General features: G+C 44.4%; 1 protein-coding gene across 18 annotated transcripts in view; it reads left to right on the top strand.

Annotated features, from left to right (window-relative positions):
• MARK2 (microtubule affinity regulating kinase 2) overlaps positions 1-25489 on the top strand; it is a 164552-nt gene that overhangs the window by 123902 nt on the left and 15161 nt on the right. For 9 of the 18 annotated variants that reach the window (XM_077287623.1, XM_077287621.1, XM_077287622.1 and 6 more), the window contains 6 exons: positions 318-417; positions 5871-5983; positions 8525-8657; positions 8761-8939; positions 22307-22404; positions 23223-23369. In XM_077287623.1, the coding sequence (XP_077143738.1) occupies positions 318-417; positions 5871-5983; positions 8525-8657; positions 8761-8939; positions 22307-22404; positions 23223-23369 (770 nt within the window). The remainder of the gene's footprint in view (positions 1-317; positions 418-5870; positions 5984-8524; positions 8658-8760; positions 8940-22306; positions 22405-23222; positions 23370-25489) is intronic. The other 9 variants (XM_077287631.1, XM_077287625.1, XM_077287629.1 and 6 more) reach the window with 1 other exon arrangement.

The following is a 25489-nucleotide window of genomic DNA, read 5'->3' as shown; positions in this document are numbered from 1 at the left end:
ACTAGAAAAAAAGATGTAAGGAGGCAACAACCTCTGACTGTATGGGGACGTTCCACCTCAATCTGCTAAAATTTCATGAGCGCTATTTAATATAGCATCTAAGGGTTTACGGTGCAAGTATCGGAGTTACCTCCGATACTGTCAGTTGCCTGTTATCTTTTTCTTTTTTAATATTCTTAAATATATTTGTATTTCTAGTTTCATAGAAGGTATTTATTTCAGTGTGTTGCCTAAATTACATTTGAGGAAACACGCCAGCTGATTAGTTCGGTCCTCGTCAATCGTCTTTAATAAATTGTGTTTCTTTTTGTTCTTAGCAAATTATGAGGGATCGTTGGATGAATGTAGGTCATGAGGATGATGAGCTGAAGCCATATATTGAACCAGTTCCAGATTACAAGGATCCCAAAAGGACAGGTCTGTCTACAGTCATTTTACACTGTAAACATTGCTTCACTAATCGTTAATTTTGCCTATAACGTTGCGGATATATTGCCAAAAATCACTGCAGATTTAAGCCTTTGTTATACAAAGAGTGAATTTCATTCCACTACCAATATGTAACACAATAGGAACATTATAATGATTTTACTGCTCGTTAATGTTGGATAATCATGGAGGGTTACACGCCTGCCACCTTTGACTTCTTATTTAGTTTTCCAGTCTGGTGACTCGGCCACGTCTTCTGCGCTGACAATGACAATATTCTATAGAGGCGGTGGGAATTCCGCATATAATAATAATAATAATAATCATCCCACATGCAGTGTCTAGCATTTGGAGTATTTCCGGACTCCTGGTGCTTTATTAATTATCACACTGCATTGGAGTAGACAGTGAAGATCTCTGGAGTGATGCTTTCAGTATGTCAGGAAAAGAAGTCTGCTAAGCCTCTCTGCTGCTCCTCTTCCTTAGGTTGAGTGACAGTTTTGCATTATGATGAAGGCATGATTAATCCGATGCACACTGGATGATGAGGATGTGCAGCCTAAAAACAGTATTGAAAAGATACGGATAAACAGGGCATCCACCTGTCACACATTACGTGGATGTGCAACTAAAAGGAATTGTTTCTGTACTGTCAGGATGGAGAACTATGTGACTTGAGGGCTGCTGTTCTTCTCTGCTATGTGACAGCGAAAATGTATTCCAATTTTCTTTACCTACTTATTATTAGTTTTAACTGTACCCTAAGTTCTAAGTGAACAATCAAATGTTGAAGTTGTTATAAAAAGCTTTATCTTTTGCATTGTTGTTGATTTGCATGGTCCTCTTCCTTTTCTAATCTTTAGCAGTATAAACCCTCCTGCTGCTTCCACCAGTAACTTACTGTAAAGCTCCAGCAGAAGACACCTATGCTGCATGTGCCTGTAACTGACAGCAGAGCTCCTGCAGCAAGACACATATGTTGTACCCACCTGTAACTGACTGTAAGGCTCCAGCATCTGACACCTATGCTGCATGTGCCTGTAACTGACAGCAGAGCTCCAGCAGCACAGACGCCTATGCTGTACTCTTTTGTAACGAACCTACAAAGCTCCAGCAGCACAGACACCTATTCTGTACCCACCTGTAGCTGACTGTAAAGCTCCAGCAGCACAGACACCTACTCTGTACCCTCCTGTATCTGACGGTAAAGCTCCAGCAGCACAGACACCTACTCTGTACCCTCCTGTATCTGACGGTAAAGCTCCAGTAGCACAGGCACCTATTCTCTACCCACCTGTAATTGACTGTAAAGCTCCAGAAGCACAGGCACCTATACTCTACCCACCTGTAATTGACTGTAAAGCTCCAGCAGCGCAGACACCTATGCTGTACCCACCTGTAACTGACTGTAAAGCTCCAGCAGCACAGACACCTACTCTGTACCCTCCTGTATCTGACGGTAAAGCTCCAGTAGCACAGGCACCTATTCTCTACCCACCTGTAATTGACTGTAAAGCTCCAGAAGCACAGGCACCTATACTCTACCCACCTGTAATTGACTGTAAAGCTCCAGCAGCGCAGACACCTATGCTGTACCCACCTGTAACTGACTGTAAAGCTCCAGCAGCACAGACACCTATTCTGTACCCACCTGTAAGTGACTGTAAAGCTCCAGCAGCACAGTCACTTTTGTTGCATGCTCTGGTAACTGACTGTAAATCTCCAGCAGCACAGACACCTATTCTGTACCCACCTGTAGCTGAGTGTAAAGCTCCAGTAGCACAGACACCTATTCTGTACCCACCTGTAAGTGACTGTAAAGCTCCAGCAGCACAGTCACTTTTGTTGCATGCTCTGGTAACTGACTGTGAATCTCGAGCAGCACAGACACCTATTCTGTACCCACCTGTAGCTGACTGTAAAGCTCCAGTAGCACAGACACCTATTCTGTACCCACCTGTAGCTGACTGTAAAGCTCCAGTAGCACAGACACCTATTCTGTACCCACCTGTAAGTGACTGTAAAGCTCCAGCAGCACAGTCACTTTTGTTGCATGCTCTGGTAACTGACTGTAAATCTCCAGCAGCACAGACACCTATTCTGTACCCACCTGTAGCTGACTGTAAATCTCCAGCAGCACAGACACCTATTCTGTACCCACCTGTAGCTGACTGTAAAGCTCCAGTAGCACAGACACCTATTCTGTACCCACCTGTAGCTGACTGTAAAGCTCCAGTAGCACATACACCTATTCTGTACCCACCTGTAGCTGACTGTAAAGCTCCAGTGGCACAGACACCTATTCTGTACCCACCTGTAAGTGACTGTAAAGCTCCAGCAGCACAGTCACTTTTATTGCATGCTCTGGTAACTGACTGTGAATCTCCAGCAGCACAGACACCTATTCTGTACCCACCTGTAGCTGACTGTAAATCTCCAATAGCACATACACCTATTCTGTACCCACCTGTAGCTGACTGTAATGCTCCAGTAGCACAGACACCTATTCTGTACCCACCTATAAGTGACTGTAAAGCTCCAGCAGCACAGTCACTTTTGTTGCATGCTCTGGTAACTGACTGTAAAGCTCCAGCAGCACAGACACCTATTCTGTACCCACCTGTAGTTGACTGTAAATCTTCAGCAGCACAGACACCTATTCTGTACCCACCTGTAGCTGACTGTAAATCTCCAGCAGCACAGACACCTATTCTGTACCCACCTGTAGCTGACTGTAAAGCTCCAGTAGCACAGACACCTATTCTGTACCCACCTGTAAGTGACTGTAAAGCTCCAGCAGCACAGTCACTTTTGTTGCATGCTCTGGTAACTGACTGTAAATCTCCAGCAGCACAGACACCTATTCTGTACCCACCTGTAGCTGACTGTAAATCTCCAGCAGCACAGACACCTATTCTGTACCCACCTGTAGCTGACTGTAAAGCTCCAGTAGCACAGACACCTATTCTGTACCCACCTGTAGCTGACTGTAAAGCTCCAGTAGCACATACACCTATTCTGTACCCACCTGTAGCTGACTGTAAAGCTCCAGTGGCACAGACACCTATTCTGTACCCACCTGTAAGTGACTGTAAAGCTCCAGCAGCACAGTCACTTTTATTGCATGCTCTGGTAACTGACTGTGAATCTCCAGCAGCACATACACCTATTCTGTACCCACCTGTAGCTGACTGTAAATCTCCAGTAGCACATACACCTATTCTGTACCCACCTGTAGCTGACTGTAAAGCTCCAGCAGCACAGACACCTATTCTGTACCCACCTGTAAGTGACTGTAAAGCTCCAGCAACACAGTCACTTTTGTTGCATGCTCTGGTAACTGACTGTAAATCTCCAGCAGCACAGACACCTATTCTGTACCCACCTGTAGCTGACTGTAAAGCTCCAGTAGCACAGACACCTCTTCTGTACCCACCTGTAGCTGACTGTAAAGCTCCAGCAGCACAGTCACTTTTGTTGCATGCTCTGGTAACTGACTGTGAATCTCCAGCAGCACAGACACTTACTCTGTACCCACCTGTAGCTGACTGTAAATCTCCAGCAGCACAGACACCTATTCTGTACCCACCTGTAGCTGACTGTAAATCTCCAGCAGCACAGACACCTCTTCTGTACCCACCTGTAGCTGACTGTAAAGCTCCAGTAGCACAGACACCTATTCTGTACCCACCTGTAGCTGACTGTAAAGCTCCAGTAGCACATACACCTATTCTGTACCCACCTGTAGCTGACTGTAAATCTCCAGTAGCACAGACACCTATTCTGTACCCACCTGTAGCTGACTGTAAAGCTCCAGCAGCACAGACACCTATTCTGTACCCACCTGTAGCTGACTGTAAAGCTCCAGCAGCACAGACACCTATTCTGTACCCACCTGTAGCTGACTTGTAAAGCTCCAGTAGCACAGACACCTATTCTGTACCCACCTGTAAGTGACTGTAAAGCTCCAGCAGCACAGTCACTTTTGTTGCATGCTCTGGTAACTGACTGTAAATCTCCAGCAGCACAGACACCTATTCTGTACCCACCTGTAGCTGACTGTAAATCTCCAGCAGCACAGACACCTATTCTGTACCCACCTGTAGCTGACTGTAAAGCTCCAGTAGCACAGACACCTATTCTGTACCCACCTGTAAGTGACTGTAAAGCTCCAGCAGCACAGTCACTTTTGTTGCATGCTCTGGTAACTGACTGTAAATCTCCAGCAGCACAGACACCTATTCTGTACCCACCTGTAGCTGACTGTAAATCTCCAGCAGCACAGACACCTATTCTGTACCCACCTGTAGCTGACTGTAAAGCTCCAGTAGCACAGACACCTATTCTGTACCCACCTGTAGCTGACTGTAAAGCTCCAGTAGCACAGACACCTCTTCTGTACCCACCTGTAGCTGACTGTAAAGCTCCAGCAGCACAGTCACTTTTGTTGCATGCTCTGGTAACTGACTGTAAATCTCCAGCAGCACAGACACCTATTCTGTACCCACCTGTAGCTGACTGTAAATCTCCAGCAGCACAGACACCTATTCTGTACCCACCTGTAGCTGACTGTAAAGCTCCAGTAGCACAGACACCTCTTCTGTACCCACCTGTAAGTGACTGTAAAGCTCCAGCAGCACATACACCTATTCTGTACCCACCTGTAAGTGACTGTAAAGCTCCAGCAGCACAGACACCTATTCTGTACCCACCTGTAACTGACTAAACTGCAGCAGTACAGACACCTGTGTTGCACCCTCCTGTAACTGACGGAAATGCTCCTGCAGCACAGACCCCTTCGCTGCACCCTCCTGTAGCTAACCTGTAAAGTTCCAGCAGCACAGACACTTTTTTTATTCTCCGGTAACCAATTGTATGTAAAGCTGCAGCAGCACACACACTTATGTTGCAAGCGCCCGTAAAGCTTATAGCTTTTTCAGCAAAGACACTTATGCTGCTCGCTTCTGTGACTAAGCTCCAGCAAGAAAACGCCGCTTCCCTGGCATCTGGACACTGCAAGAATTTTTTGCTGCTACTTTCCTATTGATCTAGGAGACGGTGCGCAAGTCTCTGCTGCTGGGGTGTACTGCATGGATGTCTGTCATGCTGGAGCCAAGCAAAGATAGTTCATTTTCCTAATCATCAACACTTCAAGGGTTACTCATTGTGAGTAACGCAACATATAATTGTATTTTTTAACTGGAGGTACAGGTAAAATAATAACCCCAAATATTGGGTCTGATCTCTGCTTTGGTCGCTGCTTTTATTATGCTAAAGTTCTGTGGTGGTATTTCTGCAGTCTGAGCTCTGTAAACAGATTATGCTTTTCTGCAAAGATCATAAAAGTGTATTACTGTAATACTATCTACTATAGCAACTGGTAAAGTCCCCTTCATCTGAAGGACCGGGTGTAAATGCATTTTTTTTTCTCTCTGTAATAGAATTGATGGTAACTATGGGTTACACACGGGAGGAGATCCAGGACTCTCTAATTAACCAGAAGTATAATGAGGTTATGGCAACATATCTTCTTCTTGGTTACAAGTCTTCTGAGGTATAGTGTACAACCTTGGCGTTCGTTGTACGTGTATAGTTAGTTTGTACAAATACACTTCCATCTTAGTTATAATAACTTTTCATTCTATTATGTTTTATTTTCTCTAATTTTTTTCTGAGCCCACTCTAACAAATGCTGGAAGAATGAGCTTTATAGATTGTGACCAAGTAAGAGTGTCAAGTCTTCCCTGATCTTTAAGGCCATGTTCCCAAATGCAAAAAAATACTGTTGTTTTTTTTTTTGTTTTTGTTTTTTTTTGCTTCAGGTGTCAACACCAAAATACACACTAACAATCTGCTCTGATTGTTGCATTTTCTGCCTGCCTCGTTTTGTGTTTTCCCCTTCTTTTGATGTTTTTTTTGGTATAGATTTGAAGCAGCATTTTTTTTTTATTCTTTTTAATGCAGAAAAACATCCCTTTTTTACATGTTTTTTCGGGCTCCCTATAGAAGCCAGTGGAGGAAAACGCAGCGGAAAAAAAGCACAGTTAAACATCGTCTGTAAACTCAGTTGGCATGGGTTTTCAATAAATCACTTCCACTTGGCTTAAACTGATAAACGCAACAGATTTTCAGCAAAAAAAAAAAACGTAATTGTGAAAAAAAAACGTTTATGCTATGTTATGGAACATGGCCTATGAGACTGAGAAATCATATTACTCAGTACATTGTGATATTCTTCAGTAATGTTCCCCTACACTGGTGAAAAACCTGACTATATATTTTTATTTTGACACACTAGTGAAGTTAATTTATATGGTATTTTTTTTAATCATAGCTGAGCCTACAGCTTTAGGCATTGGACACACCGCCACATTATAGATTTGCATCATCCTGAATATTAAATATCCAGCGTGCAGACCGACAACACATGGGTTCACCATTTGCAAGGCCCTTAGCAGTGGGAATTAGTTTTTTGTTTTGTTTTGTTTGTTTTATTTAACTTATGGTAATTGCTGCCAACTAAGGCCAAAATCATTTTTGCAATTAGGTTTCACTTAAAATGTTGCTGTTTTACTTCTATAGCCTCCTCGTTGTACTGTCTATATTGCTGTGCAGGAAGCGTATAAAAGCCAAACAGTGCAAAATTGTTAATGAAACCCGATGAGAAAAAAATTGCTCCAAAAACGAACATTTTAATTTGAAAAAAAAAAATCTCATAAGTGGACAACCCCTTTAAATAATCTCCTACACTGAGTTATCCCAAGTTCTGACTTTCAACGCCCTGTACTATTATCACATTTCTTCCTTAAAGGGAACCTGTCACCCCCAAAATGGAAGATGAGCTAAGCCCACCGGCATCAGGGACTTATCTACAGCATTCTGTAATGCTGTAGATAAGCCCCCGATGTATCCTGAAAGATGAGAAAAAGAGGTTAGATTATACTCACCTGGGCAGGCGGTCCGATCCGCTGCGGTCCGGGTCCGGGGCCTCCTATCTTCATAGGATGACGTCTTCTTCTTGTCTTCACGCTGCGGCTTCGGCGTACTTTGTCTGCCCTGTTGAGGGCAGAGCAAAGTACTGCAGTACGCAGGTGCCGGGAAACGTCACAGAGGCCCAGCACCTGCGCACTGCAGTACTTTGCTCTGACCTCAACAGGGCAGACAAAGTACGCCGGAGCCGCAGCGTGAAGACAAGAAGAAGACGTCATCATAAGAAGATGGGAGGCCCCGGACCGCGACGCCCATCGGATCGGACCTCCCCAGGGTGAGTATAATCTAACCTCTTTTTCTCATCTTTCAGGATACATCGGGGACTTATCTACAGCATTACAGAATGCTGTAGATAAGCCCCTGATGCCAGTGGGCTTAGCTCATCTTCCATTTTGGGGGTGACGGGTTCCCTTTAAAATAATTTTTTCCTTTGGTTTTAAGGGGATTTCCACTTTTTTTTTTTCTTTTCTTAAAAAGTCATCCATAAATGATACAACTCATTGAAAAGATCAAAATCAAATAGTGTCCAACCCCGCTGATTCCACCTCCAGGACTCCACTGCTGTTTCTGTCTTCTGTTTTGGCTGAAACGGTAATGTCACGTAGACAGCAGACCTCACTGCTGCAGACCTCACTGCTGCAGCCAATCAATCGATGTGACATCACTGCTCCAACCAAAATGCTAATCAGAGGCAGCAGTGAGCTTTTAGTGGACCTAGGGAGGGTGAATTTATTTTCAAAAAGTCTTTTCATTTGGATATGCAGAACCCGGCCGCTGTCACTATAGTTGTGATGGAGCTGCTGTTTTCTGAAAACTTGCGTTCTGAGCCTGTAACAGCTGATCGGCGGGGTGGCGGGTATCGCACACCCCAAACCAATCTGAAATTAATAAAGTAGTGGCCAGCGTCTTTAACCAAAAGACATGATGTGAACACAGCCTATAACTGATAACCGTATTTTAATGTTTGATTTAACAACTATGGCTAAGGGATAAACTTGTAAATACAGGTGTGGGAGAATGTTGTGCTTTGCAATAGTTTATCCAGTTGTGCCTATTTAATAGAACTTTATTATCAACGTTACCCTTATGTACAATTTCTGCTCAGCTGGACAATGACAATATGACGCTAAAGCCTAGACCGCCTCCAGACATCACAAACAGTACAGCTCCGTCACCAGCTCATAAGGTTCACCGCAGTGTGTCTGCTAATACCAAGCAAAGGCGACTCAGCGACCAGGGTGAGTGCTGATTTATGAAGAAGAGAGCTCCTTCACTATATCATGCAATCTGGCGTTTTTAGATCATGTTTATTTCTCATCTTTATTTTGTTTTCTTTTTAAGTTGGTCCAACCATCCCTACATCAAACTCCTACTCCAAAAAGACACAGAGCAACAATGCAGAAAACAAGCGGCCCGACGAGGAGCGAGAAAGTGGGCGCAAATCTGGCAGCACAGTTCGAGTACCTCCTAGTCCTTTATCTGGATTGGAGAGGAAGAGAACGACCCCGACGCCATCTACGGTAAGAAGTGCTGTGTGTTTTGATGAAGGTGGTCCAATAATATCGTTACTTTCCAGGCACGTACAGCAGTTAGGCTGTGTGCACACGTTCAGGATTTGCAGCAGAAAATTCTGCTGCAGATCCTGATGTGTTGGCAGAAAAAAAACTACCTAAAATACGCGGGTTTTTGCCTGGATTTTTGTGTGTTTTTCCACCACTCATTAGAATGAAATGCGCTTCAAGAATTTGCTGAAAATCTGCAAAGGAAAAATAACATGTGAATGAGATTTCAGAAATCTCATTCACTTTGCTGGTACTGTAAAACGCTGGGTATTTTTCACACCAAATCCATGCAGAGAATTGCAACAAAAGCGCAACATGTACCCACAGCCTTACCTGACATGTATGCCATGTAGAAATCACTATATGATCGTTAGGGTGGGCTTTTTGTGCCAAACTATGGTTTTGGGGTTTTTTTCACATTTCCATTTTTTTGCATCACTGGACATTATGGCCTGACCCTTTTATGGACATAATGCTTTAAAGGGGTTTCCCAGCCTTGGAGATCAAGTCTGCAGTCACTATATTGCACTGCAGACTTGTGAATCCTCAGAGTACATGCTATCAGGATTCTCTGGCGGTTTGCATCTTTCCAACTAGACTTGTCCGGTTTCACTCAATTCTCTTGTATTGAGCAGGGCTGTGGAGTCGGTAAGCCAACCCTCCGACATTTCCATGACTCCAACTCCACCAAAATGGGCTCCAACTCCGACTGCACAGCTCTGGTATTGAGCGAGGCCGTGCACATCTTGTCGGCATGTAACCGCATGTATGCATATCACATACTTGCTGGCACCCGCCTGCCTGCTTCCTGCACTGGAGAATCCTAACTACAGGCACACTAAGCTGTGAGGTTTCACAAGTATGCAGTCACAAAACGACTTCAAACTTGAACTCCAAGCCTAGACAACTCCTTTAAAGGGAAGGTACCGCATTTGTAGATCATTAATAAATCACTTTAATGTAGCATAACATGCTGCTATAACCAAGTTTTAAATGCATGTGAAACAGATTTCGTGTGTTATGAGTTTAAAGAAGGCACTGGGGGCTGACATCTTGGTTTCACAGCAGTAGCACGACACTATCAGTGTCATATTGCGGCACCCCATGGACATAGGGTCAGCGCCGGTCTATTATCTCCTATCTCTAACATTGCAGCATTAGCAGTGAGCTGGGCACGCCTCTGTGGGCTGCACAACTCACTGCTGTAGGTGTGACTAGCCGCCATTTTATTATAGCCCAGTGCTATCTGCCCAGCTCCACTTACTCTATCACAGGAGAGAAGTGCTCACAGGAGCCGGAGGATGGGGAGTGCGGGTGATTTACCTCCGTGCTCCTCTGTACTCCAGGCACTGCATGTCCTGGGCAGACATCCTCTGCTCCCACACGCTGCCCTCCCTGTGTGCTTCTCCTGCTCTGTCTCCGCCTCCTCACACACAGCCCCGGAGATCTCCGGTAAGCTGCACTCACAGCCTGCAGAGAGGGAGCTCTCTCTCCCATCAGTCTTTCTCAGCCATACCAATGTATCTCTCCCCTCCCTCCACATTGCCTGGCCATTCACTGCAGACCTGGATCTTCTTCTTATCTTACTGAGGGATGAGTCACAGACAGCTCCTCTCAGATAATGCTGCTCCATACACACCACATGTCTTCACTTTTCCTCCAGTCCACCATGCTGCTGAGCCCACTGTGTTCTGCTCTTCTGTAAACTCTGTAGCTGTGTTTCTGATGCAGTAACTGCTGGTGATAGCAGATCACAGGGCAGTCACACACAAAATGGTGCTGCCCTGTGATGCTGCTCTTCATTCTGCCCCAGGGATATTAGACCACCCAAAAGGGGAGGGAAATGGTGATGTCAGCAGGTACTGCCCCAATTTTCCAGCTAACAGTAAAGCTGGTAAGTCTCACTATAGCTGCTTGAGGTCTAAAACGGAAAATGCTCCCCCTTGTGGTCAATATATATATATTTGTAAGAAAATATATAATATTTTTCATATAGAAATGTTTCCAAACAGTGCAAACATTGCATTAATACATTTTATTTACTATTTTAAGCTTAATTTCACAAAAAAACAAACTACAAAAAAACTGGTGGCACCTTCCCTTTAACCCCTTCATGACCCAGCCTATTTTGGCCTTAATGACCTTGCCGTTTTTTGCAATTCTGACCAGTGTCCCTTTATGAGGTAATAACTCAGGAACGCTTCAACGGATCCTAGCGATTCTGAGATTGTTTTTTCGTGACATATTGGGCTTCATGATAGTGGTAAATTTAGGTCGATAATTTCTGAGTTTATTTGTGAAAAAAATGGAAATTTGGCAAAAATTTTGAAAATTTCGCAATTTTCACATTTTGAATTTTTATTCTGTTAAACCAGAGAGTTATGTGACACAAAATAGTTAATAAATAACATTTCCCACATGTCTACTTTACATCAGCACAATTTTGGAAAAAAAAAATTTTTTTTTTTGCTAGGAAGTTATAAGGGTTAAAATTTGACCAGTGATTTCTCATTTTTACAACAAAATTTACAAAACCATTTTTTTTAGGGACCACCTCACATTTGAAGTCAGTTTGAGGGTTCTATATGGCTGAAAATACCCAAAAGTGACACCATTCTAAAAACTGCACCCCTCAAGGTGCTCAAAACCACATTCAAGAAGTTTATTAACCCTTCAGGTGTTTCACAGCAGCAGAAGCAACATTGAAGTAAAAAATGAACATTTAACTTTTTAGTCACAAAAATGATCTTTTAGCAAAAATGTATTTATTTTCCCAAGGGTAAAAGGAGAAACTGGACCACGAACGTTGTTGTCCAATTTGTACTGAGTACGCTGATACCTCATATGTGGGGGTAAACCACTGTTTGGGCGCACGGCAGGGCTCGGAAGGGAAGGAGCGCCATTTGACTTTTTCAATGAAAAATTGGCTCCAATCTTTAGCGGACACCATGTCGCGTTTGGAGAGCCCCCGTGTGCCTAAACATTGGAGCTCCCCCAGAAGTGACCCCATTTTGGAAACTAGACCCCCCAAGGAACTTATCTAGAAGCATAGTGAGCACTTTAAACCCCCAGGTGCTTCACAAATTGATCCGTAAAAATGAAACAGTACTTTTTTTTTCACAAAAAAATTATTTTAGCCTCAGTTTTTTCATTTTCACATGGGCAACAGGATAAAATGGATCCTAAAATTTGTTGGGCAATTTCTCCTGAGTACACCGATACCTCACATGTGGGGGTAAACCACTGTTTGGGCACATGGTAAGGCTCGGAAGGGAAGGAGCGCCATTTGACTTTTTGAATGAAAAATTATCTCCATCGCTAGCAGACACCATGTCACGTTTGGAGAGCCCCTGTGTGCCTAAACATTGGAGCTCCCCCACAAGTGACCCCATTTTGGAAACTAGACCCCCCAAGGAACTTATCTAGAAGCATAGTGAGCACTTTAAACGCTCAGGTGCTTCACAAATTGATCAGCAAAAATGAAAAAGTACTTTTTTTTCACACAAAATTTCTTTTAGCCTCAATTTTTTCATTTTCACATGGGCAACAGGATAACATGGATCCTAAAATTTGTTGGGCAATTTCTCCTGAGTGCGCTGATACCTCATATGTGGGGGTAAACCACTGTTTGGGTGCACGGCAAGGCTCGGAAGGGGAGGCGTGCCATTTGACTTTTTGAATGGAAAATTAGCTCCAATCGTTAGCGGACACCATGTCGCGTTTGGAGAGCCCCTGTGTGCCTAAACATTGGAGCTCCCCTACAAGTGACCCCATTTTGGAAACTAGACCCCCAAGGAACTTATCTAGATGCATAGTGAGCACTTATAACCCCCAGGTGCTTCACAGAAGTTTATAACGCAGAGCCGTCAAAATAAAAAATAATTTTTCTTTCCTCAAAAATGATTTTTAGCCCAGAATTTTTTATTTTCCCAAGGGTAAAAGGAGAAATTGGACCCCAAATGTTGTTGTCCAGTTTGTCCTGAGTACGATGATACCCCATATGTGGGGGTAAACCACTGTTTGGGCGCACCGCAGGGCTCGGAAGGGAAGGCACGCCATTTGGCTTTTTGAATGGAAAATTAGCTCCAATCATTAGCGGACACCATGTCGCGTTTGGAGAGCCCCTGTGTGCCTAAACATTGGAGCTCCCACACAAGTGACCCCATTTTGGAAACTAGACCTCCCAAGGAACTAGTCTAGATGTGTGGTGAGCACTTTGAACCCCCAAGTGCTTCACAGAAGTTTATAATGCAGAGCCATGAAAATAAAAAATAATTTTTCTTTTCTCAAAAATGATTTTTTAGCCCACAATTTTTTATTTTCCCAAGGGTAACAGGAGAAATTGGACCCCAAAAATTGTTGTCCAGTTTCTCCTGAGTACGCTGATACCCCATATGTGGGGTAAACCACTGTTTTGGCACACGTCGGGGTTTGGAAGGGAAGTAGTGACGTTTTGAAATGCAGACTTTGATGGAATGCTCTGCGGGCGTCAGGTTGTGTTTGCAGAGCCCCTGATGTGCCTAAACAGTAGGAACTCCCCACAAGTGACTCCATTTTGGAAACTAGACCCCCAAGGGAACTTATCTAGATGTGTGGTGAGCACTTTGAACCCCCAAGTGCTTCACAGAAGTTTATAACGCAGAGCCATGAAAATAATAAATGTGTTTCCTTTCCTCAAAAATATTTTTTTAGCCCAATTTTTTATTTTCCCAAGGGTAACATGAGAAATTGGACCCCAAAAGTTGTTGTCCAGTTTCTCCTGAGTACGCTGATACCCCATATGTGGGGGTAAACCACTGTTTGGGCACATGCCGGGGCTCGGAATGGAAGTAGTGACGTTTTGGAATGCAGACTTTGATGGAATGGTCTGCGGGCATCATGTTACGTTTGCAGAGCCCCTGATATGCCTAAACAGTAGAAACCCCCCACAAGTGACCCCATTTTGGAAACTAGACCCCCCAAGGAACTTATCTAGATGTGTGGTGAGCACGTTCAACCCCCAAGAGCTTCACAGAAGTTTACAACGCAGAGCCGTGAAAATAAAAAATCATTTTTCTTTCCTCAAAAAAAATGTTTTAGCAAGCAATTTTTTATTTTCACAAGGGTAACAGGAGAAATTGGACCCCTATGTTTGTTGCCCAGTTTGTTGTGAGTACGCTGATACCCCATATGTGGGGGTAAACCACTGTTTGGGCACACGTCAGGGCTCGGAAGGGAAGTAGTGACATTTGAAATGCAGACTTTGATGGAATGGTCTGCGGGCGTCACGTTGCATTTGCAGAGCCCCTGATGTGCCTAAATAGTAGAAACACCCCACAAGTGACCCCATTTTGGAAATTAGACCCCCGAAGGAACTTATCTAGATGTGTGTTGAGCACTTTCAACCCCAAAGTGCTTCACAGAAGTTAATAACGCAGAGCCGTGAAAATAAAAAATAATTGTTCTTTCCTCAAAAATTATGTTTTAGCAAGTAGTTTTTTATTTTTGCAAGGGTAACAGGAGAAATTGGACCCCAACAGTTGTTGCCCAGTTTGTCCTGAGTACGCTGGTACATCAAATGTGGGGGTACACCACTGTTTGGGCGCACGGCGGGGCTTAGAAGGGAGGGAGCACCATTTGACTTTTTGAACGCAAGATTGGCTGGAATCAATGGTGGCGCCATGTTGCGTTTGGAGACCCCTGATGTGCCTAAACAGTGGAAACCCCTCAATTCTAACTTCAACACTAACCCCAACACACCCCTAATTCTAATCCCAACCGTAGCCATAACCCTAATCACAACCCTAACCCCAACACACCCCTAACCACAACCCTAACCCCAACACACCCGTAACCTTATTCCAACCCTAATCCTAACCCTAATCCCAACCCTAACCCTAATCCCAACCCTAACCACAACTGTAACCCCAACACACCCCTAACCCTATCCGTAACCCTAACCACAAGCCTAATCTTAACCCTATTTCCAACACTAGCCCTAATTCCAACCCTAACTCTAATTCCAACCCTAACCCTAAGGCTATGTGCCCACGTTGCGGATTCGTGTGAGATTTTTCCGCACGATTTTTGAAAAATCTGCAGGTAAAAGGCACTGCGTTCTACCTGCGGATTTACAGCGGATTTCCAGTGTTTTTTTGTGCGGATTTCACCTGCGGATACCTATTGAGGAACAGGTGTAAAACGCTGCGGAATCCGCACAAAGAATTGCCATGCTGCGGAAAATACAACGCAGCGTTTCTGCATGGAATTTTCCGCACCATGGGCACAGCGGATTTGGTTTTCCATAGGTGTACATGGTACTGTAAACCTGATGGAAAACTGCTACGAATTCGCAGCGGCCAATCCGCTGCGGATCCCCTGCCAATCCGCTGCGGATCCGCGGCCAATCCGCTGCAGATCCGCTGCCAATCCGCTGCGGATCCACGGCCAATCCGCTGCGGATCCGCGGCCAATCCGCTGCGGATCCGCGGCCAAATCCGCACTGTGTGCACATGCCATAACCCTAACCCTAACCCTACCCCTAGTTCTAGTTCTAACCCTAGTTCTAACCCTAACCCTAGTGGAAAAAATATATATATATTTTCTTTATTTTATTATTGTCCCTACCTATGGGGGTGATAAAGGGGGAGGGTTTATTTAATATTTTTTTATTTTGATCGCTGTGATAGAACCTACCACAGCGATCAAAATGTACTTTGCCGGCCGGCAGATTCGGCGGGCGCACTGCGCATGCGCCCGCCATTTTGGAAGATGGCGGCGCCCAGGGAGAAGACGGACCGACTTCGGGAGGCTCGGTAAGTATGAGGGGGTGGTGGGGGGGTGGATTGGAGCACAGGGGGGGGGATCGGAGGACCGGGGGAGCGAACAGGAGCACGGGGGAGCGGACAGGGGGACGGAGGGGGGTACCGGACAGAACGGAGGACTGGGGAGGAGATCGGGGGCGGTGGGGGGGGCAGAACATGATTTCCAGCCATGGCAGATGCTATTGCAGCATCGGCCATGGCTGGATTGCAATATTTCACCATTTTCATAGGTGAAATATTGCAAATTGCTCTGACTGGCTGTTGCACTTTCAACAGCCAATTAGAGCGATCGTAGCCACGTGGGGGAAAAGCCACCCCCCCTGGGCTGAAGTACAACTCCCCCTGTCTCTGCAGATCGGGTAAAATGGGAGTTAACCCCTTCACCCGATCTGCAGGGACGCGATCATTCTGTGACACAGCATATGCGTCACAGGTCGGATTGGCACCGACTTTCATGACGCATACGCTGTGTCACAGGTCGGGAAGGGGTTAAGGTACCTAGATGTGATGCCTGTATCAACATATTTTAGTAGCTGAGCTGGTTATAAAACCCACTTTTACCAGGCCCTAAGAAACCACACTCACTGATAGTCCATGAGCCGGGCCAGATATCGGTACCACCCGGAGTGACTAATTTTCTTTGGTATTTTTAGGTAGATGCATGTCTGTAGTTTATTTTTTGATATGATAGCCCTTACATATACGTAGCTTATTAACCCCTTCAGCCCTAGGCCTATTTGTACCCAAGTGCCTAAGCCAATCTGACCTGTGCCACTTCATGGGCTAATAACTTTGGAACGCTTTCACCTATCCAAGCCATTCTGAGATTGTTTTCTCGTGACATATTGTACTTCACGTCAGTGCTAAATGGGAGTCAATATATTTTACCTTTCTATATAAAAAAATGCTAAATATTCGGAAATTTTGGAAAAATCGGCAATTTTTTAACTTTGAAATTCTCTGCTTTTTACAAAAATACTGATACCCCCCATAATAGTTATTAATTTACACTCCCCACATGTTTACTTCATATTGGCATCATTTTGAAAATGAAACCTTATTGTTTTACGACGTAATAGGGCTTATAGTTTTATGCGCAATTTTTCACATTTACAGCAAAACCCACTTTTCAAAGGACCAAGTCACTTCTGAAGTCACTTTAAGGGGCTTACATAACAGAAACCACCCATAAATTACCCCATTTTGCAAACTACACCCCTCAAGCTGTTCAAAACTCATTTTTAAAAACTGTTAACCCTTTAGGTGTTCCACAGGAATTTTAGCAGAATGAAGGCGAAATTTCAAAATTTCATTTTTTTTCCAGATATTACATTGTAATCCAATTTTACCTGCAACCTAGCAAGGGTTAACGGCAAACCCAAACTTGGTTACCCTAATTCTGCAGTTTATAGAAACACCCCACATGTACTCGTAAACTAAAGTATGGGCACACAGCACAGCTCAACACGGAAGGAGCGCTATGTGGTTTTTGGGTGGCGGATTCACTGGAAGAAATCTAGGGGGCCATGTCACATTTGAAGGCTGCCTGAGGTACCCCCACAGTGGAAACCCCAAAAAGTGACCCTATTTTGGAAACTACACCCCCAAGGAATCTTTTAGGGGGTATAGTGACCACTTTGACCCAACCAGTGTTTCACAGTAGTTGGAAACACTTGGTTGAGAAAATGGAAAAAGTGCATTTTTTACATGAAGGTGTCATTTTAGGCTCATTTTTTTATTTTTAAGAGGTGTACCAGCAAAAAATGCACCCCACTATTTGTTCACCAATCTCTCCCGAACACAACAACACCCGATATGTTGTCGTACACTGCAGTATTGGGGAACGGCAGGCCTCGGAAGGGAAGGAGCGCCAAATGACTTTTGGAGTGCAAATTTTACTGGAAGAAATCTAGGGGGCTATGTCACATTTGAAGACACCCTGAGGTGCCCCAACACACGCACACACACTGACACATACACGTTCTGTGTACACCAAAGCACGTACTGCTATCCTTTGCAGTTAAGTCTTTGACCGGCAATACAGAACTGATTCGAACTCTGAATCGTCTTGGCCACTGTGTGTCATATTCAATGGCTGAGGAGATCGATACAGCCCTTTGTATCCAGAAGTTGGAATGTTCAAAGGATGACATCCCAATGCCAGCAAGTATCTACCCAGGTGTGTTCACAACCCTGGCCTGGGATAACATTGACAGACTTGAGGAGACACTAAGTGGAGCAGGTACATCTCATAGAGTCAATGGCATTGCTGTTCAGTCCAATGTTGCATGCTCTGTGACAAAGAAAGTCCTGCCAGATGTAACCAAGTCGAAGAAAAGAAGCATAACTCTGACAGAATTAATGCTACCGATATACAATGTTGGGCAGCGGGGAGAGCCACCCAGGATTGAGACTTCGAATGTTAACACTACCAAGGAGGTCCAGGATTCAAAAACCAAAAACCATATCTGGCTTCTGGCTAGAATGTCAGACCATGAGGATCAGACCACCAGCAGTTGGACTGGGTTCAACATAAAAATCCGCAGCGACATTGTAGTGGCCCAGGACACTGTAAGCTACCTGCCCACTATCAATGCTCCTGCAACAGCCATGTCCACTGTGAATGAAGTCTTGGAGCAAACACATGCCATCATGCAGACCCTGAAGCTTAACAGAATTGTGTGTGTGTTTGATCAAGCACTCTATGCCAAAGCTGCCGAGGTTATCTGGAAACAGGAGAAGTTCAAGAACATTATAATTAGAATGGGTGTCTTCCACACAATCTGTAATCTCCTCTCTATCATAGGGAACAGATTTCAGGATGCAGGCCTTAGAGATCTGTGTGTTGAATCCGGTGTAATCGCTGAAGGATCAGTGTCTGGAGTGATGGACGGCCGGAGGTACAACAGAGCAGTGAGACTACACAAGCTGGTCTATGAAGCACTTATGAGGCTTGCATGGAAAAACTTCCTTCCATGGCTAGAAGAAAACCATGCAAGGGACCTTCACCATCTGGATGAAACACTGAAGAACATCACAAACTTTCGCATCAGTGTGTCGCAGGGATCCTTCGAAAAGCTCTTGGATAATGAATCTTGCACACTTACCCTGAAGCTCTTTCAAGTTTATCTTGAGACCCTCAGAAATGAACAACTCTCAGCATTCTGGATGTCATACTTGGACATGGTCGAGACCATGCTGGCCCTGGTTCGAGCTTCAAGAGAAGGCAACTGGATGCTTCACCTAGGAGCAATCCGACAGATGATACCATGGTGTTTTGCCTATGACAAGGTCAACTATGCCCGATACCTAACCTATTACTATGCCACAATGTCTCGGCTGCCCATAGAACACCCAGAGGTCCATGAATACTTCATGCAAGGTGGCTTTTCGGTCCAGATCGGTAGCAAGAATCCTTTTGGACGAATTCCTGTGGACCAGACCATTGAAGAGACAATCAACAAAGACACCCAGACACCAGGGGGCACAAAAGGCTTCAGCCTCAAAGTTGGAGCTGTTTCCAGGTTCTACCTGACATCAGAGTACCGCAGTATGTACTTGAGGCAGCTGAGGGCCCTGGTAGGCCAACAATATACTGACTTCAGCCATTCAGACCTACAGGTGTCTAGGATTAGAAGAGATGAAGCCGATGTCCAATCTTTCGTTCAACTGCTGGAGACAGGTTGGGTGAACCCCTTCAACAAAGAGCATAATGGTGAACTTATCAGTTTGTCAACAGCGACTGTAGCACCACCAGATGTAGCCAAAGACCTTCAAGGGGCATACAGTATAGGAGAGGATGCATATCAAACATTCAAGGATGAGCGTTTGGGTACCGATAAGCCAACTACATTGTTTCATGACAAGATGACGAAGAACAAACTTAAAACGTTCTCTAACATCCAAATGAAGACACGCAGACAAGGTCTTGGCAAGGAGGTAATTTTGAAGGCTGACAGAAACCTATTTGGCCAGATGATACTTGTAGCTGAGAACAGAAAGCTACAAATGAGTGATGTCTTGACTCATCCCCTGGGTCCATTGCCATGGGCACTTGCCAATGGTGATGGGTCTATCCGCAAGACCAACAAGGCTGCCCTCGCAAGGGAGTTGGAGAGGAATGCTCGTCCTGCAGAAGTGATCCCCGAGCCCTCTGCAACCATCATTGATGGGATGAGCCTGGTTCAGAAACTGAAGGGAAACAATGCAACATTTGGCCAGCTAGCAGGCACAGCAATGAGTCGCGCTATCCATGAGGGTGCTAAGAGCAAGCGCATTGATATTGTCTTTGACGTCTACAAGGAGACATCCATCAAAGATACAGAAAGAGTCAACAGATATGAAGGCACAGGGATCCATTTCAAGAACATTCAACATGGGCACAACATCCAGCAGTGGAAAAAGCTTCTAAGTAGTTCCTCCAACAAGGCAAGTCTCATAAAGTTTCTGGTAGAAGAATGGAAGGCGAAACACCACAGGGAGAAGCTTGAGGAGAAGGAGCTGTATGTCACATGTGAGCAGCTCTGCTTTAAGATCACCAAAGAACAGTGGGAAGAGGCTGCTGACCTTAAGTCAAATCAAGAAGAAGCAGACACACGCCTCCTTCTCCATGCTCTTCATGCAGCAGAATCTGGTTACAAGTCGGTCATCATCACTTCGGAGGATACTGATGTCATGGTCCTGTGTCTGGGCATGTGCCACAAAATCCCATCCCACCTGTTCCAGAAATGCGGTACACAGAACCGGACAAGATTCCTGGATATCACCACTCTGAGCCGAACATTGGGAGGCAGCGTATGTGATTCATTGATTGGTATGCATGCATTTACAGGCTGTGACACCGTCAGTGCATTCGCTGGCCGTGGGAAGATGACGACACTCAAGCAGTTGAAGATGAACAAGACATACCAGGATGCCTTTCAGGAAGTTGGTCGTTCATGGGAAGTGTCTACCGAACTTTTTGAGAAGTTACAGGAAATCACCTGCCACATGTACCTGCCAACTACCCAAACAACTGAGGTAAACAGGCTCCGTTATCAGCTGTTCTGTGCCAGACGTGGAGTGGTAGAGTCAAGTCAACTCCCTCCTTGCCAGGACTGCCTTTTCATGCATGCACTGCGTGCAAACTACCAGGCTGCGATCTGGAGGAGAAGTCTGCAGAGCCAGCCATGGGTTGCAAACCCAACAGACTGCGGTTGGATGATAGATAACGACGGAAAGCTTGTTGTCAAGTGGATGCAAGGGGCACCAGCACCAGAAGCTATTATACAGCTACTGTCCTGCAAGTGTGTGCGGTCATGTGAACTTCCTCAGTGTACTTGCCTCAGCAATGGCCTGAAGTGCACAGACATGTGCAGATTACAGACATGCCAGAACAAGGGTACTGAAGACGAGCCAGTAGAACAACAGTCAGATTCAGAGTCCGATGTTGAAGATATTATGGAGTAACATATATATATATATATATATATATATATATATATATATATATATATATATATATATATATATATATATGCACATGACATGTTCAGTGTGTATTTACATAACTTGGATTAAATTTTGTTACAAATACTACATCTAGTCACTCCGGGTGGTACCGATATCGTCATATTTGGTTCTTGGCTCATGCTAAAATTCCTGTGGAACACCTAAAGGGTTAACAGTTTTTAAAAATGAGTTTTGAACAGCTTGAGGGGTGTAGTTTGCAAAATGGGGTAATTTATGGGTGGTTTCTGTTATGTAAGCCCCTTAAAGTGACTTCAGAAGTGACTTGGTCCTTTGAAAAGTGGGTTTTGCTGTAAATGTGAAAAATTGCGCATAAAACTATAAGCCCTATTACGTCGTAAAACAATAAGGTTTCATTTTCAAAATGATGCCAATATGAAGTAAACATGTGGGGAGTGTAAATTAATAACTATTATGGGGGGTATCAGTATTTTTGTAAAAAGCAGAGAATTTCAAAGTTAAAAAATTGCCGATTTTTCCAAAATTTCCGAATATTTAGCATTTTTTTATATAGAAAGGTAAAATATATTGACTCCCATTTAGCACTGACGTGAAGTACAATATGTCACGAGAAAACAATCTCAGAATGGCTTGGATAGGTGAAAGCGTTCCAAAGTTATTAGCCCATGAAGTGGCACAGGTCAGATTGGCTTAGGCACTTGGGTACAAATAGGCCTAGGGCTGAAGGGGTTAATAAGCTACGTATATGTAAGGGCTATCATATCAAAAAATAAACTACAGACATGCATCTACCTAAAAATACCAAAGAGAATTAGTCACTCCGCTTGGTACCGATATCGTCAAATTTGGTTCTTGGCTCATGGACTATGAGTTGATTACTAAATTACTTTGTTCTTGTAGTGTGTATAAATCTTTGTAATTCCGTGGTCCTCCTCAACAAGTCTTTTTGCCATCTTGTATATGTTATACTGTTTAACTGCATATCTTGTATGAAATTACCATCTAGTTACAAAAAAAAGAAAGTTGACTTTTGTATAACTTTTACCTATATAGAACAGTGTACTATCCACTGGTACCAATCGCAGCCGCAATTCTCCAATGCTAGAGAGAGCCAACCTGGGTCCTGGATCAGTTCAGAATGGCAAGGATAGGTAAGAGGCATTTCGTATGTATTGTAAACTATCGTCTGTGAGTACGGCCAGGTTCACACTATCAGTATTTTGCATCACTATTTGTAAACCAAAACCAGGAGTGTGGAACAATCAGAGGAAAAGTATAATAGAAACCCGTCACCACTTCTGTATTTTTCACGCACTCCTGGTTTTTGCTTACAAATACTGATGTAAAACACTGACCAAATACTGATCGTGTGAACATGACCTACCACCGAATAATTTCTCTAACCCAGTCTGACATTAAGAATTTAATTGGAAGTACACTTCAGATATTTTGTTTCTGAATATAGATTTTTTGTAACTTTTTCGCCTGTTTCTCTTAGTTTGTTAAATTACATGAAAGGGGGTTTCGTGAATTTGATGGAAACTTGCTTATTCTCTGGTCCTAAACAAATTAAGAAAACACTTCCTAATTTCAAAAGGGCGCTTTTTTAAATAAAAAAATGAATTCTTCACGGTTAACGTTTAGTTTTTATTATAGTATAGTAATATGCTTCTGTATCTTATCATTGGCAACATTGATGTTATAGAGAAAACCAGATTAAGCATCCTTGCTCTAGAAGTTCCTAGATGCCTGTATAACTGATACATCCATATGTGTCTTCCAACACATAAGTTTTCAGATTATTTGTCGGTCTCTTGTGTATTGTGATCATTTACCATTGGCAAAATAGCGCATAAAGTCATAATGTGTACCTTCAATCTCATGTCTTCCCTTCCTTGCTTGCACCGTTGTGTTAGTTTGTACATCCATATCCTGTTTTGTATGTTCATTTACACCCTGCTCCATCCAGCTTCTCCACACCTGGTTCCCGTGCCTCCACCGCCTCTGCCCCAGCCACATCAGCTCGGATTCGTACTCATCAGAAATCTATGTCCACCTCTGTGCACCCCTCAAAAGCTACACCTTCTTTGGAGGGCACTGATTCACATAGATCAAGGCAAGTGTAAGACTGGGCATTGGGTCTAGTGGGAAACATTTTGCTCTGTAGGGGGCTATACGGCTTGTTTAAAAAAAAAAACATCTAGTACTGGGCTATAATGCCGGTAAGTATGGCATGTGACCACTGAATGACTGCAGCAGTAACATGCTTGTCCTGGGAAGACCATATCCCCAGGTAGACCTGGGCTCATTCGGCAGCATGGAATAAAAGAGGTGATTAGTGTTTTTTTTTTTAATAGAATTTGCTGATGTTCTCATTGTCTTCACAATCTGACAATGTCAACACTGATTGCACAGTGTCAGTACTATGTAGGAACAGGAACTCGCCCCACTGACAAACTTAAAGGGTTTATCCAGTTCTACATTTTAAGGCCTGTAGTTAAAAAAAAAAAAAAAAAATAACAAACTAAAATTAAAAAAGCAGAAAATTGCTAACTGCCTGCCTGTTGTGCATGGCGCCAACCTCTGCCAGCACAGAGCATTCACAGACTGCTCTTGCCAGCAATTCAACAGCTTCCACTGATGTTGCGTCAACAGAACAGCAGCTTCTCTTCCACTCTGCTCTGTTGACAGGTGTGACTGCTGAGATCACGCTGATTAAAAGCCTGCTGACTAACTGTGTGGAGCTGGCAGTAAATCAGCATCATGTCAGCAGTCACAACCTGTTGACAGAGCAGTAGGAAGTGGAAGAGCTGCTCTGTTGACATTGAGCAGCTGAATTGCTGGCAGGAGCTGTCAATGACCCCTCTGTTCCAGCTGTATAATGTAGTGGAAATTTTATAGGTAGATAGTTTTTGGGAAGCAGCAGGGAAAAAGCAAAAATAAAGATCCCTGCGTCCTCAAGGGGATAAACTTTTCTGGCCTGTTGAAGAACACATGTTGTGTTTTTATTGTCACTTTGTCTCTTTTTTTTGTGCATTTATGTTGAACAGCTATTTTCTTTAAGTACCGTATTTTTCGGACTATTGAAGATGCACCGGGACCATAAGACACACCTAGGTTTTAGAGGAGGAAAATTGAAAAAAAATGGAAGCAAAAAATGTGGTCAATTCTGTACTAATATTCCCCATCCAGGTATACATGTCTCCCTCATCCCCAGCCTGGTATACTTGGTCCCCCTCATTCCTATCCTGGTATACATGGCTCCTCATCCCCATCCTTGTATACATGGTCCTTCTCAACCCCATCCTGGTATACAATACATGGTCCCCCTCATCCCCATCCTGGTATACATGCCCCACTCATCCCCATCCTGGTATATATGGCCCCCTCATCCCCATTCTGGTATGCATGGTCCCCTCATTCCCATTCTGGTATGCATGGCCCCCTCATCCCCATCCTGGTATACATGGCTCCCTCATCCCCATCCTGGTATACATGGCTCCCTCATCCCCATTCTGGTACGCATGGCCCCCTCATCCCCATCCTGGTATGCATGGCCCCCTCATCCCCATCCTGGTATGTATGGCCCCCTCATTCCCATCCTGGTATGTATGGCCCCCTCATCCCCATCCTGGTAATGCATGGCCCCCTCATCCCCATTCTGGTAATGCATGGCCCCCTCATCCCCATTCTGGTAATGCATGGCCCCCTCATCCCCATTCTGGTAATGCATGACCACCTCATCCCCATTCTGGTAATGCATGACCACCTCATCCCCATTCTGGTAATGCATGGCCCCCTCATCCCCATTCTGGTAATGCATGGCCCCCTCATCCCCATTCTGGTAATGCATGGCCCCCTCATCCATATTCTGGTATTGCATGACCACCTCATCCCCATTCTGGTAATGCATGACCACCTCATCCCCATTCTGGTAATGCATGACCACCTCATCCCCATTCTGGTAATGCATGGCCCCCTCATCCCCATTCTGGTAATGCATGACCACCTCATCCCCATTCTGGTAATGCATGGCCCCCTCATCCCCATTCTGGTAATGCATGGCCCCCTCATCCATATTCTGGTAATGCATGACCACCTCATCCCCATTCTGGTAATGCATGACCACCTCATCCCCATTCTGGTAATGCATGGCCCCCTCATCCCCATTCTGGTAATGCATGACCACCTCATCCCCATTCTGGTAATGCATGGCCCCCTCATCCCCATTCTGGT

This window comes from Ranitomeya variabilis, chromosome 2, assembly GCF_051348905.1.
Source record: "Ranitomeya variabilis isolate aRanVar5 chromosome 2, aRanVar5.hap1, whole genome shotgun sequence".
NCBI lineage: Eukaryota > Metazoa > Chordata > Amphibia > Anura > Dendrobatidae > Ranitomeya > Ranitomeya variabilis.
Note: the sequence above shows the minus strand (reverse complement) of the source record. Positions and strands in the feature narration are given on the sequence as shown.